This window comes from Canis lupus, chromosome 12 (genome assembly GCF_003254725.2).
Source record: "Canis lupus dingo isolate Sandy chromosome 12, ASM325472v2, whole genome shotgun sequence".
Lineage (NCBI taxonomy): Eukaryota > Metazoa > Chordata > Mammalia > Carnivora > Canidae > Canis > Canis lupus.
Genome location: NC_064254.1, coordinates 52,351,813 through 52,373,779, shown reverse-complemented (window position 1 = coordinate 52,373,779; position 21,967 = coordinate 52,351,813). Strand labels below are relative to the sequence as shown.

Below are 21,967 nucleotides of genomic sequence, written 5' to 3'. Positions count from 1 at the left end.
TTAAAAACAATTCTCTGATAGAGAATAAAATGAAACCATAAGGTGGAAAAGTATGAAATTGATAGCAGACTTAATATAATAGAATTGGTCATTCTCTTCAATTATTATCTCGAACTTTGAGATACAGTAAGAGTACAATATGAAATTGTCAATATTTGCTGCCTTACATTTAGTATTGTATGGCTTTAAACACGTGTATATCATTCTATAAGTGTATAAACCCTGAATTATATATATCACATAAGGAAGTGGCTTTCAAAAAATGTTAATATATTTACTAGTAGTAATTCACAGAGACATGTTGTATATCTTTACTTTTGTAAATATATATATGAATACTCACATGTGGAACATTTTTATGAAACCCCATCATCATACCAATGAACACTCAATTTTTATTCTTTCATTAATTTTTAAAAATTCTGGTGGCAATACATTGTATTGATTTTTCAACAATGAAAAATAGTGGTATTCTGGGAAAGAATTTGTAAGCTCTAAATGCAGTGGAGGCACATAGTAAGCGTACAGTGGCAGTCAGTAATGCAAGTTTTATTCTAATAGAAAATCTGATTTATTCTGAAAGTATATAACTAATACACTGCTTTAAGGCAAAACTCTTGTCCCCTCGTTCCTTAATATTCTTGTTAACAGCATTCCTGTTAGTAAACAACCTACTTATTTAAATACACTCTTTACTGCTCCTGAAAAATAAACCAAATCTGTGGATTTCCAGAATATTGTTATACTGAACAATATTTTAAACATTGTGTGGATATTTAGGAGAGGAACTAATGAGCTTGCTTAGCCACAAATTTATATATATATATGTAAATTTATATAAATATTAGTGTATATCATTACATAATTTAAGAATATTCATGAGATTTCATGATATATGGAATAGTATATAAATTAAACTTACCTAAATAAGAGATTACATTCATATACATACTGTAAAACCATCTAGTTACAGTAGCCAAATGCAAATATTCAAACATAAAAACAATTTACAATCTTTATTTAAAATCAATTAATAGAAAGAATATGTTGTAAAGAACTTAGGTAACTATGAAAATTATAATTAAAGATATTCATAACATAAGAATTTGTACTAAATTAACATTTCAAAAATTGTCAACTGGTATTATAACTGGTTTTGATTAAAATACAACACAATTCTTTATTTATAACAAAACGTGTTCCAAGACCAAAGATGTACACAACTGAAAATGATACTTTGATAACATGTAGGGGAGGTTTTGGTCAATAACAAATACACACACACACACACATCTCTTATTCTACCTAAGGGTTCATTTCAATTATTAAAAAAATCTGGTTGTGGACCAAAGTCATATCATTGGCCTTATAAATAACAAAGTCTTTAGCCTTCTATGGATTCATGGAAAATTAGAGATGGAGGCAGATTTCCTGATAGACCACATGTGATAGGGGTTTTTAAAACTAACATTCAAAATATTTGCTTTCTTACTACCCCAAATAGAGAGGTTGCTTCATCGTATTTTGTTCTGAATTCAACATATATTATAATATATGTCCCATTTTGGGTGTTATTTCATTTTTTAGAATGATATGTTCTTTCCGAATAACATTAATGTCTTTCTGTCTATCTGGTACATATAAAACAGTATAAATTACAGAATTTAGTTGTTTCTAAATTCTAGAAATTGAATAAAAACTCTTAATATAATATTTAAAAATGTAACTGTTGTCAGTATTTATTAGGGAGAACACCTTGAGATTTACATTCCTCCCATAGCCGGAAAGGAATTGTTATCAAACTAAGCTGTACATTAGTTTCATCTGAGAAGCATTTGAAAAATACTGATGGCTGACTCTGACTGTAGAGTATTCTGAAATGAATCCCAGGCATCAGTAAATCCAATATAGATTTTTAAAAAGTATAGGGTAATAATACATTATATATTGTTTTGAGTTCTTACCATATGCCAGGAATGATTTTAAGCATTTAATATATATTTATACATTAAATTTCTAGAACAATTCTATTTATGAAGTATGCGATCTGATTATGGGTATGTTAAAGCTGAGAAAGCTAAGGCACAGGGAGTTTGGTTCCTTGCTCAAGGCTGCATAATTTGCAAATAAACAGTGGAACCTATGATCGGATCCAGTAGACTAGTTCATGGGGGCCATGCCCTTCACTCCTACACTCTACTGCTTAGATTAAAAAAAAAAAAAAAAAAAAAACTACAAAATAATTAAATGTTACATCTTATAGTACTGTCAACAAAGGAAATATTATTTTAGGAAAAAAGTTATAATTCTGTATTAGCTGAGGCAGAGAAAGGATGTTTCCATAAGTTGTGACTTATTAGTGGAAGCCGTTACAGAAAAATCATGCGCTGTTGTTATTTAGTTGATAAAAAGTTCTCTCTTGCAGATTATAGACTTGATGGCAGCATTCCTGATAATAAGTTTAAATACGTAGTTATACAGTTAAACACTGAATTAGAAATGATTTTTTTTAAACAGGGAAATATGGGGGGCACTTGGGTGGCTCAGTGGTTGAGTGTCTGCCTTCTGCTCAGGTCATGATCCTGGGGTGCTGTGATCAAGTCCCACATCAGGCTCCATGCAGGAAGCCTGCTTCACTCTCTGCCTATGTATCTGCCTCCCTCTCTGTGTCTCTCATGAATAAATAAATCTTAAAAAAAAAGAAACAGGGAAATTTTTTTTGTGTGGTTTGCTCTTTACTGCATCCCAGGAATTTACTAGCACTTGGTTCACATCTCATCTAGACCATTACATTTACATGTGCATTCAAAATGTGCTTATTCACATTTTAACTCGATTTCTACATTAAAATCTCCTGAAAGTGAGAATTTTGGCCTCATCCTCTCGTAGTCCATACAATTCTTAGTTTATATTATATTCAATCATGAAAATTTTTATGTTGAATTTATAATAAAAAGAAACTCTCATCAGAAATCAATAACCGTGTTGTTAGAGTGATCTTACCTTCTAGGCATTTTAGTGTAATAGTGAAGGGTACTTAAGACTAATGCTAGAGTACTTTTAAAAGACATTGCTACTCAGAATGCTAATATATGATAAGTAGCTTGTCCCATAAAGAAGATCATCAAGGAGTCTGCAAAGAAAAAGAAATGCTTCTTTCATCAAGAAAGTTTTGCAAAGGAAAAAGATGTCAGCTGAGCAATAATAAAAAAAAAAATACTGTTGTAGATGTATATCTGACATAAATTCCTCACCTCCTCAAAGGCCATTGACTGACAGCTGCACGGAGAGTAGCCAATCTGCACTTAGAGTGGCGCTGTCTTAAACATTTAAGTGATAATAAATTTATTTACTACTCATTTCCTTTTATTAAGCAATGACTCTAAATGAATTTTAACAATGGCCACATTTTGCCTGTCCTGTCCATATAACCTCACCCACCTTTTTTTCACCAGCTGGCACTAGACTGCTCTGAAATATTTTATTCTCCTTAGAGGATTCATATTAAATACTGGTTTACCAGCAGTTTCATTGCAGCATAATTTACAAGAGAAACATATGGGGAAGACCCATGCTTATTGGAAAAGGGCTGGTCAAATATATTATAGTACGTGTGTATAATGAAATAAACAGCTGATGAAAGAGCTGTGCAGATCCGTGTGTGTAATGCAATTTTTAAAACATCAAGGTTTTCAACTGTGCTATGAGAATATTGCCATTCATGTAAAAACTTCATATACTTATACACACCTAGACTATTTCTGGAAAGAGAGCAAAGAAACTAAGAATGGTTGCTTTAGAGAAGAGTAACTTTGTAACTTTGTGACCAGATTGGGAGAGAGTCTTATACCTTTCAAATTTTGTAGCATATACATGAATTTGCCCTTTAAAAAAATCTCTATTCCATTTAACCTCTTCTGGTATATGCAGGTTCTGGGACTGTTGCCTACTGAGCAGATCCCTAAGGGTCTCTTCATCATTATGGCACATCATGGATTCTCAACAAATGTTGAATGAATGAATGAATGAATGCTCAGCTTTCCTCCTTCTAGTGTCTGCTCTCACCTGGAATTATTGTGCTATAGTTGAAACCAGATGGGACTGAGAACTTAAAAACACGGGGTTCAATTTAAAATCTGCCCCTGAGGGATCCCTGGGTGGCGCAGCGGTTTGGCGCCTGCCTTTGGCCCAGGGCGCGATCCTGGAGACCGGGGATCGAGTCCCACGTCGGGCTCTCGGTGTATGGAGCCTGCTTCTCCCTCTGCCTATGTCTCTGCCTCTCTCTCTCTGTGTGACTATCATAAATAAATAAAAGTTTTAAAAAATAAAATAAAATAAAATAATAAATAAATAAAATAAAATAAAATAAAATAAAATAAGCTGCTGAGGGGCAGCTAGGTGGCTTAGTGCTTGAGCATCTGCCCTCGGCTCAGGGCATGATCCTAAGGTCCTGGGATCAAACCCCTCATCAGGCCCCTGGGCTTCTCCCGAGGCTTCTCCCTCTGCCTATGTCTCTGCCTCTGTGTGTGTCTCTCTCATGAATAAATAAATAAAAATCTTTAAAAATAAATAAATAATAAAATCTGCCCCTGAGTGGAAGCTACTTAAGTTTCTGTAACCCTTCATTTCTTCACCAATAAAATAGAACAGTACCTACTTCACAGGGTTGTAGTACAGAAAAAAGATTATATACATATGTATTACTATATAAAGAAGATTATATATGTAAATATTGCAAACTATAATAGATTTATAGATTTGCCACAGTTCCCTGCACATAATAAATGCCAAACACGTACGTGTTACATAGAACTGAACTACAGGTGGCCCCCAATTTATAATGGTTAGGCTTAAAATGTTTTGACTTATGATTTTTTAACTTTACAAAAGGGGCAAAAGTGATGCATATTTTCTCAGAACTGTGCTTCGAATTTTGAATGTCGATGTTTTCCTGTGCTAGTGATAATGTGGTACGATCCTCTCTTGTGAGACTGGTCAGCGGCCCTGAGCTGTAGCTCCCATTCAGCCGCTCCATCGCAAGGGTGAACGGCTGATATGCTTACAAGCATCCCGTTTTTTGCTTTCAGTACAGTATTAAATCAATTACATGAGATACTCAGTACTTTATTCTAGAATAGGTTATGTGTTAGATGATTTTGCCCAAGTGTAGGCTAATCTAAGTGTTCTGAGCATGTTTAAGGTAGACTAGGCTAACTGCTGTGAGGTTTGGTAGGTTAGGTGTATTTTAATGCATTTCTAACTTAATATATTTTCAACTTAGATGCATTAATCTGGGCATGACCCTAACATAAGTTGAGGGAGATCTGTAGTAAAAAAGCATTACCTGTTCTTAAAATGATAGATTAAAATGTATGATTTAATATCAAGGATTCCTTAACTTTTCTGAATTGTTATATTAGATCATCATTTAGTTACTCCTTTGTTGGTATGACTGACGTGAAGAGTACAGCTAGTTCTGGGAAGATGCCTATTTTATACCTACTGTTTGTACAACATTTTACTTTATTTACATTTTGAGTTGCAATTACATTGTAGTTATATGAAAATGACAAATTAAGCCCTCATCAATTTACATTTTAGAAGTTAGCAGCAGTCCCATTATACATTTAGGACCAATTGCTGCTGTATGTAGCTTTTTTAAATTTATTTTTTTTATTTATTTTTTATTTATGATAGTCACACAGAGAGAGAGAGAGAGGCAGAGACATAGGCAGAGGGAGAAGCAGGCTCCATGCACCAGGAGCCCGACGTGGGATTCCATCCCGGGTCTCCAGGATTGTGCCCTGGGCCAAAGGCAGGCGCTAAGCTGCGTCACCCAGGGTTCCCTGTATGTAGCTTTTCTCCACACCCTCACCTCCTTGCCCTTAATGCATTTTGCATAGAGATTTTCTGGGGAGTGCTAACTCCTATGATAATTAATTAAACATGCAAACAATTGGTTGTTAATCATCTGATAGTAGCAGAGAAGACAATTTTATTATTAGCAAGATGTTTTCTCAGATCATTTTTACAGAGATGTTGTGACTGTATCTTTAAAGACAAGGCCATTCTTAGTTATTCAGATAGCAGAGTAGTGACTTCTGTTGTTCCTGTTATGTATTTTATCACTCTACCGGAAATGTATTGACATGACTTACATATATCCCTGACTTGGATTCCAATCCAGGATGCAATCTTTTCCTGCACTGTTAGTTCAACATCATAATCACTTTTTCACAGAACTTTCAGATCTTATTTTTAGCTCTCACTCAAGTTGTCTTTTTAGTAGTTGTTTTTAAATGTATTTCAAAGTCTCTTCTGTGATACATCTTATTTATTCTATTGTAAATCTTACATTTTGAATAAAACATTATCATCCTCATTGGTATGCTAAATGTGTAGCAATGCAAAGTATGTAATTTAATTTTGAAAAAAAGATCAATTCATTTCCCACTGTTTTTTTTTTTCAACTACTTATGGAACGAGACCTTGTCTGTTTTAGCCACAGATCATGCTTTTATCCAACCAAAAATAATTTGACAGACATCTATTGCAAATGGGTTGTTCATAATTGCTGCAAACTCAAATGCCCTTAGTCCCTGCACTTTTTCTTTCATATAGAATTTTATATTTATTACTCATAATATTATTAGTGACTATTTTTTCATGAGATTAGTGAAATCACGTTAAAACTTTTTTTAAAGATGTATTTATTTTTTGAGTGGGGGAGCACACACAACTGGGGAAGATAGGCAGAGGGAAAGAATCCTTAAGCAGACACCCTGCTAAGCACAGAACCCCACAATGGCACTCAGTCTCAGGACCCTGAGATCACAACCTGAGCCAAAACCAAGAGTTGGATGCTCAATCAACTAAGCCACCCAGACACCCCATTTGTTAGAATTTTTTATGTATTCTAACATACCCTAAAAATAGAATTGATATGTTACAATGCTACTCCACTGGGTCATGTCTACTTATGGCCTAGTGTTTGTTATTGAAGTAAATTTATATATATTTTTATATATTTGTCCAGTAGCATAAAAATGCAACATCTGTGGGGAAAAGTGAGAATGCTAAAAGTTGGGTTATAAATGCTAAGCTTCTAGGAATACACATATTGGCTATTTCAAACAATTGTTACAAATGAATTCCATACTGGATAGCAAATAAAGCATTAAATAAAGACTTATTCGATTATTGTCAGATTTGTATTTGACTGTATTCTAAAAATTTCTTCATTTTCATTGTTTGTATTTACCTCATGGAAATCTAACAACTGTCAATATATTTAGCAACTTGAGATACATGGTAAGATGTCATTTCCTGTTCGTCGACCCAACAATACCTCACTGTATTGTTTAGAAATACAAATACTATTTTTTCACGCACCATTCTTTATTGAAATTCAGTGAGAATGCTTAACTACAATAAAAATAATGACTAGTATAAATAAATTACTTTTTAAATCCAAAATCAAATTCATGAGCTTCATTCAAGTTCCACCACACACACACACACACACACACACACACACACACACACATTCTTCCAAATATGTATTGGAGATTTTTTTTTTCCTGTAAGACATTGAATTTTGAGTCCTAAGGAAGATCAAAATTCCTTGACTCCATGCTATTTCAACATAAAGTCTGACAGATCACATTATGAAACTATCACTAACCTTTTTTCGTAGACTTCATTAAAATTCCAGTAAGTCTATTTTTATTTTTTTACAATGTTTATTAGTTTTCTCTTGCTCCCATAAAAAACTACCGCAGAAACCTTAAAGCAAAACTTGTTTGTTATCTTCTAGCTCTGTGGGTCAGAAGTGTGGGTGCAGCAGGGCTCAACTGGATTCTCAATTGCCAGCCTCACTAGCTGAAAACAGGTTGTTAGCTGCACTGGCCTGTTACATGGAGGCTCTGGGGAAGACCCACATCCAAGTTCATTCATGATGTTGTCAGAATTTGGGGCTTTTGTACTTGTAGTATTGTGGCCTCCATTTCCCTTTCTCTGTCAGCCAGGGCCAGTCTCTGATCCTAAAAACTACTACACTCTATATCTTCTCATGTTTCCCATGTGGCCCCCTCCAACAATGGCAGGTTGATTTATTCTCATATTTAAAATCTCTCTGGCTCTTCCTTCTATAGCATCTCTCTGACTCTGGCTAGAGAAATTTCTCTGCTCCCAAGGGCTGATGTGATTAGATTGGGCCAACAGGCAAAGATCCAGGACAATACCTTTATTGGAAGGTGTATAACCGGGGATCCCTGGGTGGCGCAGCGGTTTGGCGCCTGCCTTTGGCCCAGGGCGCGATCCTGGAGACCCGGGATCGAATCCCACGTCGGGCTCCCGGTGCATGGAGCCTGCTTCTCCCTCTGCCTATGTCTCTGCCTCTCTCTCTCTCTCTCTGTGACTATCATAAATAAATAAGAATTAAAAAAAAAAAAAAACAAGGAAGGTGTATAACCTTAATTACATCTGCAGTGTCCCCTTTGCCATGTAATGTTACATATCCACATGATCCAGCACTAGAGTATGGACATCTTTAGAGGGCCATTTATCTATTATACAATGTTTTTAAATTATCTTTTTCCTCCACTTCATGCTGGGAAATTTTCCCATATATGTAGAAAATTTAATATTTTATCGGGAAAAAATAGAGTCCTTAGAAGTATTCTCCATCTTGTAATTTAAATATATCTGCTATACTTGATTTTAATTAGAAATTGATTAAGAACGGGATACCTCGGTGGCTCAGTCAGTTAAGCATCTGCCTTTACTCTTACTCAGATCATGATTACATAGTCCTAGCATTGAGCTCCACATCAGGCTTCCTGCTCTGCACGGAGTCTGCTTCTCCTTCTCCCTCTGCTCCTCACCTCCCACCACCACTCATGCACTCTCTCTTGCTCACTCTCTCTCTCTCTCTAACAAATAAATAAATAAATAAATAAATAAATAAATAATAAATAATAAATAAATAAATAAGTAAGTAAGTAAAATTTTAAAGAATTAAAAAAGAACTTGATTAAGATTGAAACCTTGCACCAGTAGTAGAAGCTTAAAATCTGTAAAATGTTGATTGGCTCAGGTTTGTACGTAAACCCACCATTCTTACTGATTATTTTTAAATTCAAAGCCTTCTACTGACAATTGCAGCCCACAGGTTTTATTTTGGTCTGTTATTAGACCTTTGATTTCCTTACATCAACTTCATCAACTTTGTTCTTTTGTGTTGAGATTTTCCACTTTGAGAGGTAGAAACCATTTTCTGAATTTTCTAAGATCATCTTTCACTGTCAATTGTAGAGACTCCGTATATGTCCCTAATAAGTTGTGAGAATCTTTAGGGGTAGAAAAAGTTCCATCTGTTTCTTCGGTTGAAATTAATTTTTATATTCAAATATTGCTAGAAACTTAGGTGAGAAATGAATGTGTTACATTTTTGTTAGAAACCCTGTTAAAAATTTATATTGAAGAACTCCTCTCTATGAAGTATTTGTTTTTCCTACATTTTCCAATTTAGGAAATTTATTATTAATTACTATTTATTAGCATCACATCGATTTCAATGACAGTAGGTTTTGTTTCACTTTACTAAGTACAAAAATTATAATTTAAATGTCATAACACCTAACTTGATCTTAAGTATGTATATATTTTAGTTGTAGACATTTCTTTTCAAAATGAACTTCAGATTGTAGTTAATTGGATATTTTGGTGTAACAGTCAGTGTATTGTTTAAATTGTTACAATGTGATTAATTTAGATCAACTATATTAAGCATAGAAATCACTGTGTCTTAAGATTAAAGTCTTTGTAGCACTTCAATTTTACCTTTACATATAACTTTGTCTGAAAGTAATGACTGTTAGAATCCAACTAGCTTAGAGATATTTTGTTTATAAGGTATATATCTTTATGCCTAAGATATTGAAACTCAAGGGAAAATATTATCAATTCTCTTGTACCAAAATGTTGTATTTGAAGGACATACAGCAGACAGAGATATTTCCTATCTTGCATTTTGCCTATCCTCAAGAGCCATGTGCTAGTACTTCTAGCTCTGACCCTCTTAAATGTGTGACTCGATATAATATCAGCAAGGGACACATTTTTAAAAAGGAGATATCTAGAAAATCACGAGTATAGTCATTTATAGCTGTGGCTCCTTGTACAAAAGAGGGAAAAGTCACTGTTAATGCTGTGATACGGGTTTCAAAATACCGTATATTACAAATGCATTTTTTGACATCTTTTCCCCCAAACCCCAAATTACCACAATTTTATTGGTAAAAGTGCTTTTCCAGGAGAAAATAATGAATATAATTTTACAGTGTAACTTGCTGAAATCAAATCTCATTATATACTTAGATTTTGCTAGGATGTGTCATAAACAAACTGAGGTACATCTATGCCGCAAGTCTCCTCCATACCTTGGAGAATGCAGTCTCTCTTCACCTTACTATTTAGGATAGAAACTAAACAAAGTGTCATATAGTTTGCTTTACACTGAAAATCACATTAAGCCGGGTGTGTTGTGTGAAAGAGACCTAGATGGCACCTCCCAGCTCTCTGTTCCCAGCGAATGTTTCCAAATAGCCCACATCATATCATAAACCCCAATCAGAGACCAACAGCCTTACTGAGTAATTCAGCCTATTGGCTATTACTGCAGTAGTCTTACTTGTGCTGCATTCTAGGTTTTTTTTATTATTATTATTACAATTTAAATACAGATTTTTCCGAATGATTTTAAGTGAATTAGAGTACTGGAGATTATTTGCTAAGTAGAATCTCACTTCAAAATTCAGTGGGGTTTGTATTTCCCCAGGCTCAGGCTTGAGGATGCAGCCTCTTGAACATCCTAGGCAGCTGAAGTATGCTAAGCATGTTCTGGATGGAGAGACAAATCACTTTAGAAACAAATTCTTCTTCTGCACTACATTCAAGTTTTAAAAGTTATAGCAAAATAAGATTTCTTATTAGAAATTTGTTTCATTGGAAACATATCAGAAACGCATCTAGTCTGTAAACACAGTCTGCTGAGTACTTCAGCTGCATCCCCCTAAAGGGAAAGTTGCTCCACTTAATATGCCCTAGTTACGCTTCTGTTAGTAATCTGAGAGGAAATGGGAATCATGCATCTTCCACGTCCTTCCCTGAAAATCGCCAAGCCAGAGAGAAGTGAAAAATGCTTTTTCTTAGACATTGATACAAGACAATATTAAGAAGTAGAAGAAACAAAATAAAGTCAAAAGGATAAACATCAGAAGCTTGCTTAAACAGCTTTGGCCCTATATAATTGCTTTTCTGTCAGCAGGATTATTAACAATTTTGGACATCTGAAAATTAAATTAACAGCCTGAAAATATTTTACAGAATGAGATAGAGCATGATACATGAAACATAATGACCCCACTGAAATTCAGCCAACCCAGTACAGCTACTCATTTAGACAGAGAAGACAACTAGTTAATCATCACCGAGCAAATTAGACAGAGCAAATTAGTTTGCTACATTCCACAGTCTTAGCTACCAAAAAGAGTATATGCCACTAATTAGAATGAAAGGACTCTAAGCATTATTATCTATATAGAAAGAGAGAGCAAAATTGTAGCTTGAATTGCTTCTATCAAAGCTTGAAGCCTAGGTTACATAGAATTATATGTGAGTCTATATGTGTGTGTGTGTGTGTGTGTGTGTGTGCATTCATACACATATTTAAGTAGCAGCAGCTTTAGCGTTCTCTTGCATCTTGACCTAATGAAGTGTAAAAAATTTTTCCCAAGGTTAATTGGAATTCTTTGGGAATACACACACACATGCATGCATGCACATGCACACACACCCCTACACACAGTTAAAACATAAAAACGTTTTTAAGTGTGATCCCTTTAATTGAAGACCAAAGTAGCCATTTCATATAATTTTTTCTTACACAGTACTAAACTATTTTTTTCTTTTAAAAAGTGTATTGCCATTGCATGTGAAGTAAATATTTGGACTTAGTTTATCACTGGAGATTAATCTGAAATCATATTTTGTAGCCTTAATTAGCATTCATTTGCTTAATTGTCATTCTCAGCCCCATCATTTCCATTTTTCACTAACTTGAACAATGCTATCTTCTGCTGTTTGCACTTTAATTTAAATTTCTATTAAGGTTTATGAACAGTAATAAGGTCCTGTTTGAATATTCATTAGCTTCTGAATTGTGAGCTATGAAAAGGTGCTTTCTTTTACCTTAATGAAACTGGCACAGCATGGGACTGATCAGTTGTGACATTTGATTTGAGGCATCCAGTGAATTTTCTCATTGTTTATTGACATGTCTTGTCCAAACAGCTCCCTCGCAAGTGAGCGGAGTGATGAAGGAGAGGGTGCTGCAGCGGAGTGTCGAGCTTTCCTGGCAGGAACCAGAGCATCCCAATGGAGTCATCACCGAATATGAAATCAAGTATTACGAGAAAGTAAGTGCTAAGAACAGCTGAAATGTGCAGCCGATGTGTCTCATGTCATCCTACTGCACTGTAGACTGAACTTGGTCATTATGCCAACTATTTGGAGCTATTTTGCAATTCATAGTTAATTTTAGCCAGTTTTAATAACCATCCTATTGCATCTCAGGTTCATCGTTATTATGATTGCTATATATTAAGTTTCTGGGTTACACAAAGGAAAATATTCCACTAGTGGTATATTTGTTTGATTTTTGATATAGTTATTAGATACAAGATGTTTTAGTATCATGGGGCCACACAGCCCAATGCATTTTTGAAAAATGGTTCTTTTAGGATCTCTACTTGGGCATTTAATGACTTCTTTTATTTATGTGGTTTTATTGATAATGATGATGGCCTCAAATAATTTAGTAATTTGAAAAAATAAAAATGTTTTCTGTACTAAATAATGTAGTTCCTCTAAACTTTGGAATCCCCTGATGATATTCTGCTCCTTTAAATTCCTCCTGAAATTTATTCCACATATGTTATACTAAATCATATCTACCACTTCTTCACACTCCTTTCTCCATGAAAAATGGGATGGCTAAAACCCAAGTGCTGCCCTTTAATCTCTTCATGCTGACTAGAATTTAGTATATAGTGACATAATTGAGTGTATGCGCGCGTTTATTTCTGACCCATCTGGAGGGGGATGGGCACCCTGTTCACAAATTATTTTTTTTAAGATTTTTATTTATTTATTCATGAGAGACACACAGAGAGAGAGAGACAGAGACACAGGCAGAGGGAGAAGCAGACTCCATGCAGGGAGCCTGATATGGGACTCGATCCCGGGTCTCCAGGATCACGCCTGGGCTGAAGGCGGCACTAAACCGCTGGACCACCGGGCTTCCCCTTGTTCACAAATTATTACAAAGGCTCCACTTCACATAAAGACCTGGTTCAAGGTGTGAAACATGGAAATGATTATTATTACCAATATTAATATTAGTAATTAACATTAAGGTTATCATTAATACAACTGTTACTTCTTGACTTAAATAAGTTAGCTAAGATACTGTAACATACATGGCCATTTTAACCAGTTAGACAGAATTTCAAAATAGGAGCCCAAAGCTTTGGAAAATCTTGGGTGCTGAAATGACTTGCTTGAATAATTTAAATGCATGTAGTGCATTGGCAATAGATACATTTTTTCCCGTTGAAGAAAAAAAAAGTTCAAGATTAGTTTCAGTGTTCAGATTGTTTATATTTTTGCTTATTTTTTGCATTATGAATTCATGATCTCCATGGCCAAAGTTACATTTTAAACACTTTATTTTTGTACCAGGAAGTACATTTCTTGCCCCATCAAATGTGTTTCTGAGGGAATCCTTGTTTTACTGTTGGTTTTGTTATGTCCCTTTTCCAGTGAGTTCTAAGAGTTTATAGTCAGTGTCTTCTGAAAGTTCATCAGATTTCAAAAGCAATGCAATACATTCAAAAAATATGCTCAGTGGTAAATGAGAGTGAAGTTTCTCACAGGGCAAGGAAATATTTTGCACATCCTTACTCTGGAATAGATTTATTCAAATAGTTTCTTTTCTATTTTGCATGATAAAAACAGAATGTATCTACATTTGCTGAACTTACAAATTAGGCAATTATTAGAACAGAATAATATTTTGCATTGTAACATACATAAGCATGGGATCTCTAGATATCGTCATGTCATTTAGTATCAGTTAGGCCAAGTTCTTTATTTTGAGATAAATGTGTATTTATGATACCAACATTTTTTATAAATGATTATAATTAAGACAATCACAAACTAGCTTCACTAAATACAGTTTAAGTATACATTTATTTACACTTTTGCAAATATCAATGTGAAAGCAAATCAAACAACCAGACTGACATTTTCAGATTTCAATGAATAGTTTTATTGTCAGACATAGTAGAACATAGCTATTTATTATAAAACAAATAAGACACTATCTAAAATTGTATATTTTGATGGGTAGTTTTTAGCTTTTTAAATAAAAAGTCCATTAGAGTCATATCAATCAAGATTGATTGTTTTGATGGAATGTCTTTTTATATTCTTTTTTTTTTAAGATTTTATTTATTTATTCATGAGAGACACAGATAGAGAGAGAGGCAGAGACACAGACAGAGGAGAAGCAGGCTCCATGCAGGAATTCAGGAAGCCCGATGCAGCACTCGATCCCAAGACTCCAGGATCACGCCTTGGGCCAAAGGCAGGCGCTAAACCACCGAGCCACCCAGGGATTCCCTGTTTCTTATATTCCTGAATTTTTATACTTCTTTAATTTTTAGTCTTATCATATATAATATGACAAACACATTTTTAAGCTCTAGGCCTCTGAAAAGTGAGGACATTGAACTAAGTGATCTTTAAAATATTGCCAAACCATAAATTATACACTACTTTAACTTTTATGTTGATCATTTTAATTTAAAATACTCCATTAAATACTGTTATTTTATTTTGTGAGAAATGCAGTTTTTAATGAGAGCAATTGATAGGTGAATATGGTGTGGTATTAGCTAAATTTCTTTATTTAATACCTTTATTTTGTGCATATGAACTTTTGCTTGCTGAATAACATTCAGGAAAAATATTAAAGGAACTACATTATTAAGGAAAAACCTCTACTAAACCATGGATTTTACAAGTGTACCCAGGTTTTGTTCAATAGGACATTTGATTATATTTATGGCTAAATAGTTCTCACCACTGTGCCTTCTACCAACAAAGCAAAAGCTCAAAACATATAAATGATTTACAAAATTATTTCTCTTTGAAATGTATAGAACAAAGGCATGTGTTCACATTTACATTTTATATTATCTTAGAAACAACTCAATGTTACAATATTCCACAGGGTACAATGTAGCCTTTATAAAAACAATGCAGCAAATTGAAATAAATTGCAAGAATTGGCTGTCAGATTGCCTGGTTGCAATTACAATTAAATATTCCCTGAATATATTGTTTCCAGGATCAAAGGGAACGGACCTATTCGACAGTAAAAACCAAGTCCACTTCAGCTTCCATTAATAACCTGAAGCCAGGAACAGTGTATGTTTTCCAGATTCGGGCTTTTACTGCTGCTGGTTATGGAAATTACAGCCCCAGACTTGACGTTGCTACACTAGAGGAAGCTACAGGTAAAATGTTTGAAGGTAATTACCACCTTTGGTTTGGATTCTTATTCTATAACTGTCAATTTTTTTTTCCCAATATGAGGGTACTGATTTGGTTTAAGATTATTTTTATATATAAAGGTAAATATATAAATATGTAAAGGTTATACAGAATAACACTTTAAAATTTGCTGTTTTGTTTCTCAGTGTTAGAATCTAATAATTCAAATGAGTCTCTTTAATACACACTGGGTTTATTTGGAAAAGATGAAGTCAGAAATAGAAACAGGACATGTTCAATTGTGTACTGACACAAGATGTTTCTATAGAACCCAGAACAATATTACCCTGATTACATCAGCCAAAGGTATTCCTTCAAAGAAACCCCCAAATGAAGCCAGGATATACACAGGGTGAGCCAGAGAAAGATGATCTATAAAAATATTTGTTAACTGAAGCCACTTGGATTTTAACAATGATTTCAATAATGGCAGTTCAGAGAGAAGATCTTAGAGGTTGTATGTATTTTTATTTTTATCATCACTTTTCATCTTTTATAAAATATTTCAAGCATCCTAGAGAATATATTCAAAGTATATATGAAATATTAGGAATAATAATTAAATGAATATCTCTGTGTCAACCACTCAGCCTAAAAATAGAACATCGTGTATCTTGAATCCCCTTTATCATTTTGTTTGTTTTATAATTCAGCAGAACATAACAAAAATGTATGTGTCTATAGGGTAGCACAGATAAGCAGATATATGTTGGAATGCATGTCCCTGTTTATTGTCAGAGAGCAGGATCAGAAAAGCTTGAGTACTATGCTGGTTGTTCTTCCATTCGCTGAGGAATCAGGGTGTGTTTCAGCATTTTGTTCTTGATTTCTCCTGATATTACTGCTCAGACCTAGGGTTCACCCAGCTGTTACCTTGTTGTCTTGCCAGTGTGGTCTACCCACAAAAGTCTAAAGAAACATGAGCTAAAAAATATTATGTGATTTTTTTCTTTCCTCAATTTTTAGTAAAAAGTTTTTAAGTAAATTAAATCAGTATAACTTTGATCAATTATTTTGACTTCAGAAAAATATTTTTATGGTTCTCTTAAAAGGCAAATTGACAAATTTTCTTTGATTAACAAATCCTCTGTAAGTCCACTAACTGCATTTTTCTTTCAAAATATGTTGCTGTGTTTTTAAATCGAGCTTTAACTCTCAGAACCTCAAATAATAAAACAGACATTGAAATAAGTTTGAAATAGAAATTATTTATATAGAATTATAGACACAAAGGCATCAGTTGAAAAAATGTCACATAATTTTGTTTGATAAACTTAACACCATTATTCTTTATTATCTTTTCAAAGTGGAGTATCTAAGATTAAAAATGAGAGCATCTAAGTTCAATGGCAACAAAAACATTAAAGCATTTTATGTTAAGGTTTCAACATTTGAACATTTGAGTGGTCTTGTATCAAATGTGTTCTAGTGGTTTTCATTTTTTTTTTTTTGTGGTTTTCATTTTAGACTGATCTCATAATACCACTTTGTGATTTCTCATATAACAAAACCTTAAATGATTTTTTTATATTCTAATGAATAGTTTAAACTTAAGTTAGACACATTAATTAGTTGTCTCACATTTATCTAATCATTCTTTGTCAGTTAAACCTCTAGGTTTGAAAACTTTCAAAATGAATTTGTTCATTGTGCTCAGTTCATAAGTTGAGGATATTGAGCTAAACTATTTTTTATTGATGCCTGAGATTCATAGATATTATTTTCATTATTTAAAAAATTAAATAACTAAGATTCAAAGAAAGTAAGATGCAGTAGTAGAACCTGAATGATCATATGAAATTAATGTTAAAACTAAATTTTTGCATAGGAAAGAATTTGCAATTTTTATCATCAGAATATTCTCTTCCACTAGAATATAAAGTTGATGGAAGTATAATCCATATATTTTCCCTTGCTATTGTCTTACCAGTTCCTACTATCAGTGCTTGACAGGTAGAAGGCACTCAGTAAAGACGCAAGGAATGAATACCTCACAATCATCAACATAGAGCAGATTACCACTATCAATCAGTGCAGTAGGCATATTTCTGGTTTCACATCTTAGTTCCACTATATCCAGTTGTAAGACTGCATAAGTTCATGTACCCTAATTGCTAGGATGGCAATACCTAATTCAATGGTATTCTGAATATGACCTAAGTTAATGCACACAGAGTACATGCAGAAAGTTAGCTTTTATTTATTATTTAGCACAGCCATTCCTAAGCTTTTGTTCTACTAAAATATACTGAGGATCTCCAAAGAGATTTTGATTTTTTCGGTTTTGATTTTTTCGGTTATATCTATCAATATTCACCATTAGAAATTAAAACTGAGAAAAGTTTCAAACACACAAACACATATTTCATTTGCCATCAGAATAATGATGTTTTCACATGTCATGTAACTTCCAGAATACTCAACTATGCACCTGTGAGCATATGAGTGTGAAAAAGGCAAATAACATCATATCGTATAAAATAGTTTTATAGCCTGCAGATCCTCTGAAAAGCTCTTGAGGGACCATTAGGTTTCCAGACCACCCTTTGCAAGCAGGGTACTGTGCTAAGAATTAGAGATGCAGAGAGACACATGACACAATTATTCTCTGTTGAAAGTACTTTGAAAGAGAGAGACTTGTATACAAATTCTGCTCTACAATTAAGCATTGGAGTGCATGGCCCAATGCTATCGGAGTGTCAGGAAACAGTGATCCACTATGCTTGGAAGAAGGGAAAAAGAGAACATGCCACCAAAGAGAAGTCCCTTGAGCAGTGTTTGAAAAGGGAAATTAAACAGATTATTCCATTGCACATATATCCTAAAATCCCCATCTCTTCAGAGTCAATACTAGTGTTTTTACAATGATAAAACCATGGTGTGGTGATTATGGCACTTAAAGATTACTTTTAAAATTTATTACCCATGAAATAGATGAAAATATTAACCATAAATGTTGACTGTGGAAAGATTAAAGTGTGACCCTGACTATATATAAAAACGTATAAATATTCACAAATTCTAATCATCATTCACTTGAGTTCAATTTTCTCGTTGGAGTTATGTTTCTGACACTAACACAGAACTAAGCCTAAGACAAGCAAAGAATTAGACCCATGAGACACATAGACTGAATGGAAACTATTTCTACACATAGACGTATAATGTTTTCCTCCCTTATGAACAGTAGTTATGAACTACTCTGTTCATCTATAGAGGGGGGAATAGAAAGATAGATAAAAATTTGAAATAAACAACCAAACCAAACCAAAAATCAAAAATACTTGAAAGTTTTTCTTTGTAGAATAATAGCTGCAATTCAGAAATTAAAGCCTAAAAGTTTTCTTTTTCTTCTTCCCCAACCTTCCTTCCTTGTGTAATTCCCTCAGGGAGCTAATCAGCAGGTGGTGAATTAGGGAGAGTGTATATGCCTTTGTTCAGAAACTGTCAATTACACCAGAGCTACTTCACTGTTTTTCGATATAAAATATATCTATAGTTAGCATAGGTATACAAAATTAAGAAATGAGTGGTCAAGAGAAGAATATAGATAAATAGAGAAGGGCCAATCAGAGAAAGCTTCATGCTGCTTGTTGTGGCAAGACATACTCTGCCTACATATAATTTACTGCTCTGGAGACCTAGTCCCTTGCTGCCACCGGGAAGGAGTAGTATTTTCCATCCGGCCTTATATTAAAGATTACAGCTGTTGATTGTTTCAGCAATAAGCAAACTATATTAGTTTGACATTATAAATTAAATGATATTTGGAACTGGATCATTTGTTGGAATACACATTTCCATTGTTTTTTACACTCTTTTGATTGTTTCATGAAATCTGCACTGGTATTGAAAATATAATACTCTGGGGAAAATATGACAATTATGAATTATCGTGTAAGTAAAACTTTTCTAATTTGGAAAAATGGAAGTGAGAAAGCCATGTGACTTGATGAGGAATCGGAATCAGGGCCTGCTTTAAAGGACATGTAAACATATACTGCTCCCAAAGAGACTCTCAAGAGAAAGGTCTAGCTAGGCTTGTCTTATTAATAAGCTTAGAAGAATCACTTAGCATTGTACAGGAAGTATCTGCAATTAGATAATGCTAAAATATTTTAAAGTATTTCCAAAGAGTTTGCTCTCTCATAAATAGCCTACCTCATCTCTTACCTTAAACTCTCAGTTGGGTGTATAGCATACTTTGTCAAATGAGTACAAATAATTCTGCTTATCTTTTTCCTGAATTATGGTACATTAAAAATCAGGAAGATTTACTATGAACCCATGATTATTTTTATTTTATATTGATGATGTGAGAGATAAAGCACTTAAGATGCTTTGAAAAAATTAACAGTATGTGTTGCTTCCTTTTTATTTTTTTTATTTTTTTTCCCCTTTTTAAACATATCAGAAGAAGAGACACAGAGATCGAATACCTTGCTGGGGAAAAGATGGAAAGTTAATAACGATTGTAGATCAAAGATCTCTCTCCATTGATTCATAACTAAGTTTTCAACAGCTAAGCGGGGGATAGCCATTCAATAAAGGCATTTTATAAGTATCTTTCATAGCTGAGAAATATAAAATAGATGAAAGTATTGTCGTTGCCACACCCTCAAAATGCAAAACATAAGCATTTATTTAAATTTATATTATTATAATATAATGCATTTATTTAAAATTAGAGGTAAATTACAAAGCATAGATATCTCTTATGCACAAGATTTTGTTTGCCCTCTCAAGTTCTTACATGGTATTGAGTGTTTTTGAGCCTATTTTCTCTCTTTCTAGCGACAGCCGTCTCCAGTGAACAGAATCCTGTTATTATAATTGCCGTGGTTGCAGTGGCAGGGACCATCATTTTGGTGTTCATGGTCTTTGGCTTCATCATTGGAAGAAGGTAGAACACAAATTTGTTCTAATCTTTAACACAGAATGTATTGATTTTTCAGGATTATGTCAGCCTATTACTTACTATTTAGTGTATTAGAATGTTAGAAAGTAAGTGCAAACGCTCTTTGTCTGATATAAAATATTAAAGGTCAATAATTTTCACTTCTCCCAAGGTCAAAATACAATGTGAGCTTAATAATTCACTGCCTTTCATTTAAGAGCAATGAATATTGTAATTTCTATTGGATGCATTTTTATTGGTTACTTTTAGTTAGGTTTTCATAATAAATATAGGAGATAGCTGGTGGAAAATGTATGCTTTTACTTACTGGTCTGTGGAGACCATTTAAAATCCGTTGTTGTCATTGTTGTTTTTCAGAAAAAAGTATGAGCAACTATTCACTTACTGATAAATCTAAATCTATGAAGTATGTTCCTTCTATATTGTTTCACACAAAGATTTTATATTCTGTATGTTTTTTAATCATATAAGTTAATATATTATTATTAATGAGTCCATAACTATGGACAGGAAGTTTCTGTATTTTGTTTATTGCTCTAACTAGCATGTTGTTAAAGAATTAAGGTATGTTGTACTGAATTTTAAATATATAAAGTAGGATCATTGATTGGGATCATCACAAATCTGATTTTTTTCTAGGCACTGTGGTTATAGCAAAGCTGACCAAGAAGGGGATGAAGAGCTTTACTTTCATTGTAAGTGTTTGGCTTTTCTTTATTATTGTGTACCCCAATTAATGCAGACACCTGGTTGTTAGTATTGGCATGAATAAATTCCTAATGTCTCATGCTTCAGAGTATGTAATGAGCTCAAATGTTGCTTTAAAGCATTTGAACAAGACATTTAGAATGAAAATCATATGATGTGAATTTTAAAATCATAAAATAGATTGAGAAATGTAATCTCTCACAAGAGATTTTAATATTCCTGCAGGATATTTAGCTACTTTTATGTGACAATTTTTCTTTTTGCAAAATATGTCCAAGTGTTTCATACCATTGTAACAATACTCCATTAAGTATTGTATGGCCCATGTTCTAGCTAAGGAATCTATTTGGAATTAGAAGGGTAGACCCTTGATTTCCCACCCAGTGGGTGATGCTACCACGAAAGACAAAGCTATGGAGCCTTTTCTCTTCAGCTACCATACATTGTCTGTCAGACAGATATTGCCCCAGATATAAATTACATAATAATGGGATTCAATTTTCCAGTGTTTTTCTGAGGATTTGGGTTACCTGACTCTTAAAAGTTGATTATAGAAATCATATTTTGATGAGATCTTCAGAAACCCAACAAAACAGATGCCCATCTGCGTTAATCTTATTCCTATTGCAATGTGGATGGCAAGTAAAAAAATGAGAG

The 21,967-nt window shown here is 33.7% G+C and overlaps 1 protein-coding gene across 5 annotated transcripts in view; it reads left to right on the top strand.

The window, feature by feature from the left end:
- Nucleotides 1-21,967, top strand: part of EPHA7 (EPH receptor A7) — a 170,083-nt gene that overhangs the window by 126,235 nt on the left and 21,881 nt on the right. For 3 of the 5 annotated variants that reach the window (XM_025444446.3, XM_025444445.3, XM_025444448.3), the window contains exons 6-9: nucleotides 12,355-12,479; nucleotides 15,479-15,662; nucleotides 20,479-20,587; nucleotides 21,242-21,297. In XM_025444446.3, the coding sequence (XP_025300231.1) occupies nucleotides 12,355-12,479; nucleotides 15,479-15,662; nucleotides 20,479-20,587; nucleotides 21,242-21,297 (474 nt within the window). The remainder of the gene's footprint in view (nucleotides 1-12,354; nucleotides 12,480-15,478; nucleotides 15,663-20,478; nucleotides 20,588-21,241; nucleotides 21,298-21,967) is intronic. The other 2 variants (XM_035697642.2, XM_025444447.3) reach the window with 1 other exon arrangement.